This window comes from Cryptomeria japonica, chromosome 2 (assembly GCF_030272615.1).
Source record: "Cryptomeria japonica chromosome 2, Sugi_1.0, whole genome shotgun sequence".
In the NCBI taxonomy this organism is placed as follows: Eukaryota; Viridiplantae; Streptophyta; class Pinopsida; order Cupressales; family Cupressaceae; genus Cryptomeria; species Cryptomeria japonica.
This window is the reverse complement of record NC_081406.1, coordinates 173,946,148-173,958,391: the sequence shown is the minus strand read 5'-3', so window position 1 is coordinate 173,958,391 and position 12,244 is coordinate 173,946,148. Positions and strand designations below refer to the sequence as shown.

The following is a 12,244-nucleotide window of genomic DNA, read 5'->3' as shown; positions in this document are numbered from 1 at the left end:
TCTTGACACATATGATTAGCAAAGTGATAGAAGATAAAGAGATAGAAAATGTTTTAAATTGGTTAGGATTATAATGAAACCACGAGGAATCATCCTAATGTATTTCAACTCTTAAGTTGCAAGATAAATTTCAAAACAAACAACAAATGGTTATTCCTAATTCACTAAAAAATATGAGACAAAAAGAAACTAAATGAAGTATTTCACCTAATAAAAACCCACTTCTTTATTATGGATGTGTCTCAAGAACTAATATAGACCTAGAAAAATTATCTTCAAAATCATAAATTTAAGATGCAAAATAAGTGATAGCCTACTAATGGCCCTCGACATGTTTTATATCCAACGAGGTGACCTTGATCCTATCAACCATCTTCCCAAAAATTTATGAAGGGTTCTTCAATTGATTTTGAATACTATAGTGAATCTAAAACTCTTTAAAAAAATGTGAAACTAACTTGCAAGTGAAATGTTATGAGAGCCAATTATACATAAATAAAATGTTAAAGAAGAACCTAGCTCTTAGCTTACAAATACGATTATGTATCAAAATATTTATAAGATATAATTTTTAATTTATATATTTTAATTAATTCAAATCCAAGAGTAACCATGAAAAACTTAGTAATGATGGTAAACGGGGCACTGAAACTCAATAAAGAAACTAAGCTAGGGGAATAGTTTTTGGAACAAGGTGCTAGACTAACCAAAATATGTTTTGGGATTTTAAAGTTAACTAAATTAGAAACTATAAATCTAAAGCACTCAAGTGATAGTTTCACAAAAAAATGACTCACAATTCCTAATCTATCAAAAAAAAGAAAATATAGGATTAATGGTAATGAAATTGGTTATATATGATTAGTAAATTTAAAGTATGAAGGTGAATTGAAGATGAATTTAATAAAACAAGAGAGAGAGGTGTGGATGGAAACACACTAAGGAAAAGGCCCCACTAATAGAAATGGGAATATTGAGAGCTATAAAAATGATTAAAAAGGTGATTCAAATAGATGGTGATGTCTTTGATGTCTAGAAGGAGAGTTATGAAGAGAAGAGTGCAATTATTTGAAATAAAAAATATTTAAGAAAAATAATTCAACTTGTTAAAACCATTGAAGATGAACCACCTATTCTCATAGATTATATTGAAACATTGTCTAATAAAAAATTAAAATATCTAATGCATTCAATATGAAGCTAAATAACTCTTAGAATTTTTGAAGCAATTTTATGGAGTCTTCTATAATAATAAATATGAAAAAATATGCAAGCAAAGATAAATGTCTAACAATTAGTTGAATCTCACATTTTTTTAGTATGCTAGTGCACCATGTAGACATCCATGTGTGGTTCTTACATATAAGAAAATAAGATTCAAAAATTAAGGAGTACTCCAATTTCACTAGAAAGAGGAGTTTCTAACAAAATATATTTATAAAATATCATTTTCTTTGTCTAAAGGCAAGTTTTATGTAGTGTGATATTGCAAGGGTATACAATTTACAACATGATATTTTTCCCCCACTTTAGTCAACATATATTTTTTCACTGAACATATGAGCTAAATTAGAGTTATAAGAATTTTACCCAAGATTCATAGTGTATGCAGATTCTTCAATCTATGTGGCTTTGCCCCCTATCAAGATACATATATAAGTGCTAAGATGCTTTCCATAAAACTAAAATTTATACCACTATACAATTTAAAATTTACACCACTTTTTGTGCCCCTACCTTAGTGTGACCAATTTTTAGCTCTTGTCCAACCAATATCTCTACCCTTTCACCTCGAAATTGATGTCATTTATTCACATGGTTGTCTCAACTTCTACTTTGGTCTATTTCCACCCTATCTCTATCCTGGTCACTATTGTCCAAGGAAAGTGGCATGTCAGACACCCTTGTCCTCCTAAGCTAGACCCAATTTTGAAAAAATATCAATGCACATTTCTCGCTTGTTGGTTTCAGATCATGATGTCTGAATTTGACTTTTGGATGTCGACCTGATCGATGAAATACCTTAATAACCATATATAAGAGCATTTCTATAATTCATTTTCACTTCCATTGTCATCCACTCATATCATAAGCATCTATTATCATCAAGTTTTTAGAATCAAGAAACATTTCGTCCCACCATATCCTTCAAGAATTCTTCAAGATATAGACATCATGGAGTAGAAAATTACATCAATCTTCATACAAGCATGTTTGTTTTATTAGGTCATTCAAATGATGTCATGTTATTGAATCAACACTTGTGATCACATTCAAAGAGTATTGCATCATCAACCTAACATCATCTATTGTGGATATAAGGAATACTATTCATCATTTACTTTAGAATTTCAACTCATTTCAAGGTTTGTTTGAAAACTAGGTTTTTTACTTAGAAAAATCCTTATTCCCAATATCTTTCTCTATTTTTTGAGGTGTAGGTTATAGGTTCAAGAGCTGTAAATCTAGAAATAACGCAAAGTAGATAGAGACAATCAAATCCAAATTTTGTAGCCACAAAAAGAATAGAATATGGTCACTCCACACTCCATTGTTTGATGAATTTCCCACAAAGATTTTGGGGTAGATTTTGAGAACATTCTAATTCATAAAATATAAATTTCATCCACATCAAACATTCCAAGGATAGGGTCACTCGAAGATTCATTGACCTATTTTTTAAGTCCAAATTATTGTTATAGGTTCATCTCATCTTCCTTATCTCATATCAATACTTACAACTTCATATCAAACCTATAAATATCCATTCATGGTCATTTATGTCACTTTTTCATCTTTATCCCTAGATCTGGCTTTCAACTTTTATATTTTCAATATCCAATTTAATCTCCACAAAGAGTGCCATCTAAATCAATCATCATCCATCCCTTATATGTGACACTATTGATTTAATCTCTCTTTAATTTAAGGATCACGTGAAAAAGGTTTATTGCTTATTTACATAGCTAAACTAGTGAATCCCTATTTCACCACCTCGCATTTTGGTTTGAGTGACAATACATGTAGTCATGACATACACCTTCGCTGCACGGTTATCACTCCATATATAAAATTGGTTTTATAAGTTCAATTTTTAGATATTTAAATTTGTCATTGATGCTATAAAGTGGATATCAATGATAGTGTCCATTTTTTCAATTTCATGAAAATAAAAGCACGCTTTTGGGGGATTTTCATTTGTTAAAAAGTAATGGTAAGTAATGATTGAAGATTCCTCAATCACAGCTTTAACAAGTACACCGCATTGGCAGCACCTCTAACGACTATTTCTCTCATTAGCCGACAAAAGGGTTGGTTTGCGTGAGTATTTTAATGATATAAAGTCACCAAAATTTGGAAAATTAAGTCTAACATATATTCCTTCCCGTCAAGCTTATATTTTACAAAATTCATTTTAATTTCAAAGTCAATTTAGAGGAAGCGGATACATGGTAATTTGTCTTCTGGAAGCATGGATATTGAATGGTCACGCTCTTTTTAAGTCACGCTCACAACTGGCCTGCAAAGCTGTGTTCACATTCTAATCCCACATTACAGAGAAGATGGCATTAAAAAATACAGCCGCCTCATTTAAAAGTTGTTGATCAACTCCGCGTGATTCGAAACTCATATAGTTTCCACGAAGAATTCCAAAATGTCTCCTTTCTTTCCTATATATTCATCTCCCAAACACCAAAATACTTGCACTCCGAAATCTTTGGGTTTCACTGTACCGATCACAAAAGTTCTGCACCATAGTAAAAAGCTTATCCTCGACGATTTCTGTGAACAAAGCCCATTTCTAATATATCAAAATGAAGGTAAGTCTAGATAGCTATTTATATATAACTTCTCTTCATGGATCCATTTCGAAGTTTGAACTGATACGTAGTTTGTCTTCAAAATTAGCAGAAAATGGTGTTACAATTAACAATTGAGAACGAGAAAAGCAAGAGGAAAGCCCTCAAGGTGGTCGCAAAGGTTGAAGGTATGCTGGCTTCTTTTTCTCGCCTTTAAATCCTAAGCCTAGATTTTTCCTGCTACATAATCTGATGAATGTATATTTGTATTGCAGGGGTGGATTCTGTGGCTGTGGACATGGAGACAAAAAAGATGACAGTAACTGGGAAAGCAGACCCTGTGAATGTTACATCAAAGCTCAGGAAATCAGGTTTTTCCCATGCACAGCTGCTAAGTGTAGAACTTATCAAGGAGGAGAAAGCTGAGGGGGAGAATAAGGATGTGGAGATAGCAGCGATCCCAAACGTTTTGTATGTCCAAAGACCACATTATTATTATGATTACACTTATGTCGACAGGCCTTATTTTGGTTAAACTTACGTCAGAGATAATCCCAGCAGCTGCACAATATGCTTAATTGTCATGTACTTTGTGTCTCAATTATACCAACTTTCAGTTTCTGAAGTCACATGTTTCTGAAATGTTTTGATTCCCATTGGAATAGAGGTTTTGTACGGGCCAACTCTTTCGTCTGTAGGAGATTTTGTTAACTACTTCAGCAGTAATTTCTTCTTTTCCTTTTAGAAGGGTTATTAGAAAGACAAATAAGCATTCCCTATGCTTAATCTTTGACCAATCCAATTAAGGTGAATGCGGCTAAGCCCAAATTAAACTAGATTGTTATTTAATAATTGTTGGTCAATTCAAACGGTCTAATTATGGATCACGGCTTAGGGTAGCAATGAAAATGCACCTTACGGATCATCCTCAACTGACTTGAAAGGATGTTTCTTGAAAATAGGTCTATCCCTATCCTTAATCGCGACCACCAAAGGGGTAGAAACACTAGAAGCTGGAGCCATTTTGAATTTAAGGTTTGCAGAAACTTAAAGCATGAACAAATAAATACCTTGATTCACAATTGGGTGCTGAAATCACTTTAGAGTCACTGAGATCACTGTTGAAATTGCCAAATTGCTTCGCTCTTCTTCTCTGCACTATTCTCTTGATCGCATTGTGACAAATAAAACTTAGAAATGCACTTTTATCCTTCGAAAACCTAATTCTTAATTGCAATAGATATTGCAACTGGTTACCATGATTTTCATAGAGTCACTTACCAGAGCACCAATTCTTCTCTGAAACATTCATATAACATCTGCACATATGATTCAATACTTTTGCAACCTTTCGGAATTGATTGTAGATCACTGAAGAGGGGGTTCTTATAATCTACATGAAGAGTTCCCCCTAAGGCATAAAGCCCTAGTTACCAGATAAAGGTCTTGCACCAGATTCGGATGCAGATCCATTTTCTGCTTTAGATTCATTTTTTCTAACCCACACGTTCTCATGCTTTTCTCTGATCTCTTCTACCTTCACTTTTCACTTTTCATCTGATTTTGTCTTGTCTATCGGAACACTGTTCTATCTTCTACAATACTTTGCAATGTGACCGGTTTTATTGCATGTGCAACAAATAAAATTATTCTGCATAGGTCTGAAGTTCATTTGATTTGGTCTTATCCTATACTGGTTAAACATCCCACAAGCATAGAATCTCTTGTTTTGGAAGTTATTCATTACTAATCTACATATATTTGACTTGTGACCAAAATTATTGCATACAAAACACTGTTTGGTAGAGGTAGGAGCATTATTCATGTTGTTCATTCCATTATTCATCATACTTCTACATTGATTTTCTATATGATTGAATTTATTGCACGTAAATCATCTACCATTGAATTTATGAGCATTAGGCCCTATATTACCAAAGGATTGTTTATCTTCTTCTGATCAGGTTTTCCATCGCCTTGTCCATATCCAGAGGATTATTTTTTTCTAAAATCCATGTCCTTGCATATCCTTTCCATGTCTCTGACTTTCTAGCATCTCATCAAGCCTTGCTGAAATAGCTTTGAATTTGTCTTTGTAGTCATTAGTAGTAGAAAGTTCATCTCTCAAGGTAGCAATCTGTCTTTAAAGTTCTTAACCATTGTTTCTTGACTATGTCAACTCAAGATTCAACTGATCATTCTCATAGGTAAGTCTGAAGCATTCGTTGGCTCTTTCATTCAATGATTGTGCCAGATTCTCTTCATTCTTCTTTCCCTCCTCAATATCCTTAGTCAGCCTCATCGCAATGGATTGCATCTCATTCTTGAAGGCAATATTTTCTCTTTCAAGCTTGTCACATTCATCAGCTTTACCCTGATATTCCATGATCTCCATCACCATCATTTCTATTCCTAAGGTAAACCACTTTAATTCAACATTTTTATTATGATTTGGCCTTTTTCACACTACGGATAAGCTCTCTTTATATCAATCATAGTTGTTTTGGTGATGGGAACATCTACATGGGGATTGACTTAAAGGAAAGCCCTTATATGAAATAGCACTTTTCCCCTATTTTATGTGTGTAGGTTTGGATCTAACCATAGAGAGTTTCATAGTTGTGCACAGCAGATACTAGAAGATGGTCCCAAATTTTGGATAGATGAAAACACCTAAACTAGCGAACCCTCCAACCTTGTTTAACACTTTCCAACTAATGTTTAAAGAGGGTTACTTACAAATCTCCTGATTGTGAAACTGATTCATTTTGCTAGTTTGAACACTCCTAGGATTAGAGTACCCTCCAATTGTGTCCAACACTTTTGGCTCTAGATTTTAACTATAGGTTCATCTTTGTATCTTATTTCTATATGTGAGCTACTATGTTTGTTTTCTATTCTCTATTTCATTGTTATTATTGAAAGTTGTCATTTTTCTATCATTTAACATAGTTCATTCACACACTTCACAATCTCAAACTCATTGCAACAAAAGAATCATAAACCACCAATGTTCAATTTTGTTATTATTACTATGGATGAACCTAATTACGATTCTAATGATATACCACAAAGATTTGAGATCCCATTTTACATCCCTAGGTTGAACATCTTATTTCCATATGTATCAGTAGTTTCATTAATTTTAGGGTTATTAAGGTAGGATAGTTTGCCAAGTTAAATAGTAAAAACACAAAAGAAATTAAACATGGGGTCTGGACATAGGATAAAGATAAAAATAAAAACAAATAATCTAAATAAGACCATAAAAATAACATGGTAAAGGGAACATGTATGACTAGGGGTAACTTAAACTAGGAAAAAGTGGTCAAAATGACACAATATGGATAATAATAGGCTAGGGTAAAATGAATACTAAATATAGGGTCTAAAAATTCCATTAATATATATTAATACATGGGAATATTTAGAAGATGGGAACCATGGACTAAGTCAATATTGTGCTATATAGCATGCTATATGTGAGAATATATTTGTGCTCATCACTAATATTCTTATACTACTATAGTACATTATTGTGGTTTTGGTCCTACAATGATGTTTTTCTAACATCTTTTCTACTAATATGTATTTTATTTTAAACATGTTCCTTTAGGTGAACCATCCGAATCACGAATACACTTGTTTATATTATATGGTCTTGTGGCATTTATGTGTAGACATTACGATTAACTTGGTCTTTGATATTAATTTTTTTTTAAGTTGGACATTGGGATTATTGGTGTGGCCTATCCACCACTATTACTTTGATTTGTAAGTACCATACCTTTTATATTTATATAGCCCCCTAAGTTGTATACTATAGAATTTTAGTGGTGTAATATTTAAAGTGACTATATATTGGATTAATTTGAGCATGTTCCTCTAAGTAAATTATTTGAGTAAAACAAGTAAAAAGATTGAGTGTTTTCCCCCAAAAGAATAAGTTCCATAGAACAATTTTTCCTCTTTTTTTGAAAGTGGGATACCAAATAATAAAAATTCAATTTTTAAATTCACAAGATCAATAAAATCCTAAAATTCCCCAAAATAAAATCATTTAAATCACTATTAATCAAATACAAATAAAACATCGTGCCCATTAAACTATTTCATTATCGCACTAAAGATCAAATATCAATAATATTTGTATTATAATAACAATAATGGATGAATAACTAACTATGCACCAACACTCTTCATTGGTTGTTCATAATATGGATAAGGGTAACCAATCATCACCTCAATAGTGAACCAGAGGTATGATCATGTGAATTAGGGATGAATCATCCCAAATAAGAACAATGTCTTATGCCAGGAAACATGTTTCACCATTGTGCTATCTCCTATCAACACCGTTGGGGAATATTGACATTACTTAGACCTATGAAGCTAGGTGGAGTCTATTTCATGTATCTACATCAATCAAAACATACTAACACCTATGCATACATATCCATATAGTGAAATATACTAAAAAGATCATTAATCATTCCCCGATCGAGGTCACATAGTAAATATCGTTAGTAACATCATGTGTCATCAAGTAATCACATCATCGTCAATATAATCAAAACATTCCCATATTATAACCTAGACATCATCACATACATACCTTTTTTTTAAAATCATTGGAAGGGAATTTTAATATCATATGCATTCTCATATATTTGAATGTTGTGATATCACCTCTTTCCATTTAAATATCCATTGAAATATAACAATGTTACTTTCAAATAATTAACTACACTAATAACAAGGTAATTTCCCCTTTGTCAATTCCATGAAAAATTAAGGTAATTTTTATGGGATTCCCATTTGTTAAAACGTAATTGTTTGTTATTTCCGATTACTTGCCTAGCATATTTGAATGTAAGCTAAACTAGAAAGAGGTCTTATTGATCTGGGTCTTCATAATAATATGATAGTGAATATTGTTAGACACGTTATTTTATTGTATTTATGCCAAACAAAGTGTATATAAAACTTTTCTAATCACAAGTTCTATCATTGAGAACTGATACTTTTAAGAATTTATTTTAATGTTATTTTTTAGATTGCCTTTTATTTTATAGTTTTGAAATGAGTTAAAGAAAAACTTGAAGATTGATCACCACATTCAACAACTCAAATAGAAAATGCCAAAACTTATAAGTAGGAATAATCTTTTCCTATTCAATCTAAAAAGGCCTTTCTATTAAATAAGATGCATAGGTTTTCCTCTTAAAATATTTACATATCTTATTCCCTTTTCAAATGATTATATGAATGTAATCGAAATTCAAAATTCTTGTAAAAGACAAAATTTGATGGAAGACATTTTTCTTATGTAAGAACCTTCTTCAAGTTTTTTTCAAATAGTTATTTGTGTATAGTCAATATTTCACAGCAATGCGATTTGCCTCTATACTATTTATCCTTTTGTAATTTTTACATCTTAAATTAGAGGATGGTAGAACATTCAACCTATGTTTCCTACTATTTTTTTTTCTTTCCACTTTAGACACCATTGGGATAGAAGTTTTGTACGAGCCAACTCATGATTTGTATGTAGGCAATTCCATCATCTTCAACAGTAATTTATACCTTATCCTTCTGGATGGATTATTAGAAAGGCAAATAAACACTCTATGCTTTATCTTTGACCAATACAATAAGGTTAATTTGGGTGATGTGATTTAATTTCATCATGAAAGAATGATTAGTGAAAGAATCTAAAAGAGAATCCAAGGATGAGGAAGTATGCTTTATTTAAGAAAAGTGGGTTCTTTTGTGTATCGTTGTATGTTTCTAATGTTTCCTATGAAACTTGGGACATATTTTTTATTACGGGAAAATTGGTTTTGAAGGGCCCCTAAATTTCTTTACATCATAGATTCAAAAGATAGTCATTAGAGTCCACCAGAAAAATAAAAGACAACAACCATAGAAAGAACAACTGGCCGAATAGCAACAAAAAAGACTCAGCACATAGAAATGAAACACTAGGCAATAGTGAAAGCAGATAAACATAAAAACAACTAGGCCTAGGTGAATTTCTTTAGCAATTTGGCAACTTCCAAGTCCAATTGTTCCATTGTCACAATAGTCCCCTTGAGGTCTTCGATGTCCCTACTTTGATTTTTCTTCTTCCTGGTACTTACTCTTGTTCTTTTTTCGGGACTAGCTTTCTTATCTTCAAGGGTTTCGTCCTCTCCCCAGTAGTGTCCTTGGGGTCCTTATCCCCCTGGACTTGTTCGAATTTTCTAATTAGGACATTGATACTATCAGAAGCAGTGTTTAAAATCTTGTAACTCTGCTCCCCAATATTTTTGAGTGTCTTCTCAATATCTTCCATCTTCTTTTCAGTTTCCCCTTCCCTATCTTCAAGGGTTTTAAAGCTATTACATTGGGAATTTATAATTTCCTCTCCATTGTTGATAGCTTTAGTTAACTCACTTAAGCAGTTGAGTAGAGAGTTGAATTTGTCATTGCCAATAGCTTCCCTTTTTCTTCTGGCTTGAGATAATTTGAACCTCCCCACTGTCTGTCTCCATGTCTTCTTCACTCTCCTCTTCTTCCTCATATCAGCTGTCAACGTCTTCCCCCTACTTTTTCTGACTAATCAACCCTTTACCATGTTCCTCTTGTTTGGTTTTCCTTTTACACTTGCTCGATCAGGGGGTATGGGGGTCCTCCTCAACATCTGCCTCTATGGTGTACCCCTCATAATCTTCATCATCTGAATCACCCAAATCATCATTAGACTCAGATACCTCAGATATAGCCTATTGAACAATGGTGTTCTTGATATGGTTGTATAGGACCACCATAAGACCCTCATTTAATGCAGGGCTAGTCTTGGGATTAGAGATAGCATCCATAATCCTGACATTTAGGGCACATAATAGGTAGTAGGGGAAGGCAAGTTTCTCCTTTCGCTAGAAATGATTAAGAAGAATAAAATGGTAACTATAAACTCTAGTATATCTACCATCTAAAGTTATGAATTCCATGAAACCAAAGAAAATCCATCGCCAGAGCTTCTTGATTACCTTAGGGGAGTAGTAGGTGTGGCTTCCCTTGACCAGTTTCGCTTTCTCCACCTCATCCTTGAGGAATTTATTCACAATTGCTTCTGATAGCTTCTGGTCCTTGTAGAATTTGATTCCATCCATTGGTAGACCAGTCGCCTCTGCGATCATGGTCTCATTAACCTTAACTTTCCTGCTGCCAATGATCAGGGTACCCTTTTCCCACCCCTTTTTGAATATCCTAGTGATTTCAGTCTTCTTTCTTGCATTATTTTCATGTAATCTGATGTGTTTGCCACTTGCAACACAACCCAAACATGGGGACGGTCCTATCATTTATCTATTTTTGTAGCCTTCACACACTTATGATATCCACCCATCATCTTATCAGTTTTAACAGAATGTAAATTCCAGCAAATACTTCTCTTCTTTACAAACTTTCTTTTTTTAAGAAACAAAGAAGAAGCCTCTAGAAGCAAATAGAGCTTCCTCAAGCTTTCCCTCCAAATGGAAAAAACACAAAAAGCATATGAGATTTTATGGCAATTAATATCGTTCCTTCTCGGTTGATTACGAAACCGTTTCATGATGCCATGGCCATCCCTACCATATAGAAATAATATCAAATTCTACCTTGTTTTCCATGATATCTCTCATAATTTATAATGACACTTACCACTTGAGGGAGCTCCCCCTCTCCATACAAAAATATAACTGCCCATTCTGCACGGCCTCATTGGCAACCCAATCAACCCTCTTGTTGGACTCTCTATAAACATAAGAGATGTAATATTGGTTGAATCCATTCAAGTAACTCCCTATTTGTGTCGATAATATTTTTAATCGTCCACAATGGATGTTGATTACCGATGAGGTAGTTGATTATATTATTAGAGTCTCCCTCCAGCCATATTTTTTTGGCTCCCACTTGATGCGCTAATTTAATGGATTGGACGGTGCCCATGGCTTCATCCAGGTGATTATTTTGATACCCCAAGGGGAAAGCAACTGCCCCCATACAAAAGCCAGCACTATTCCGGATAACTCCACCACAATCAACTGGTCTTGGGTTCCCTTTAGCAACCCCGTCAAAGTTAGCCTTAATCTAGTCATTAGGAGTAGAATACCAGCAGCACTTGGGCAGAAATTTGTTAGTGTGTTCCTTAAAATGTCTTTTAGCTTCCCAAAAGTGTTCATCAATTAGTGACCAACATAAAAAATACAATTTATAGTAAAACTCAAGGGATCTTGACACATATAATTAGCAAAGTGATAGAAGATAAAGAGATAGAAATTGTTTTAACTTGGTTGGGATTATAATGAAACCATGAGGAATCATCCTAATGTATTTCATCTCTTAAGTTGCAAGATAAATTTCAAAACAAACAACAAACGGTTATTCCTAATTCACTAAAAAATATAAGACAAAAA

At 33.3% G+C, this 12,244-nt stretch overlaps 1 protein-coding gene across 1 annotated transcript; it reads left to right on the top strand.

Moving 5' to 3' along the window:
* The first annotated feature begins 3,717 nt into the window (after positions 1–3,717).
* Positions 3,718–4,425, top strand: LOC131873709 (heavy metal-associated isoprenylated plant protein 39-like). Its single transcript, XM_059216892.1, has 3 exons — positions 3,718–3,821; positions 3,913–3,988; positions 4,076–4,425. Exons 1-3 carry the CDS (start codon positions 3,816–3,818, stop codon positions 4,333–4,335), a joined length of 342 nt encoding a protein of 113 aa, XP_059072875.1. The 5' UTR covers positions 3,718–3,815; the 3' UTR covers positions 4,336–4,425.
* Positions 4,426–12,244: the final 7,819 nt, after the last annotated feature.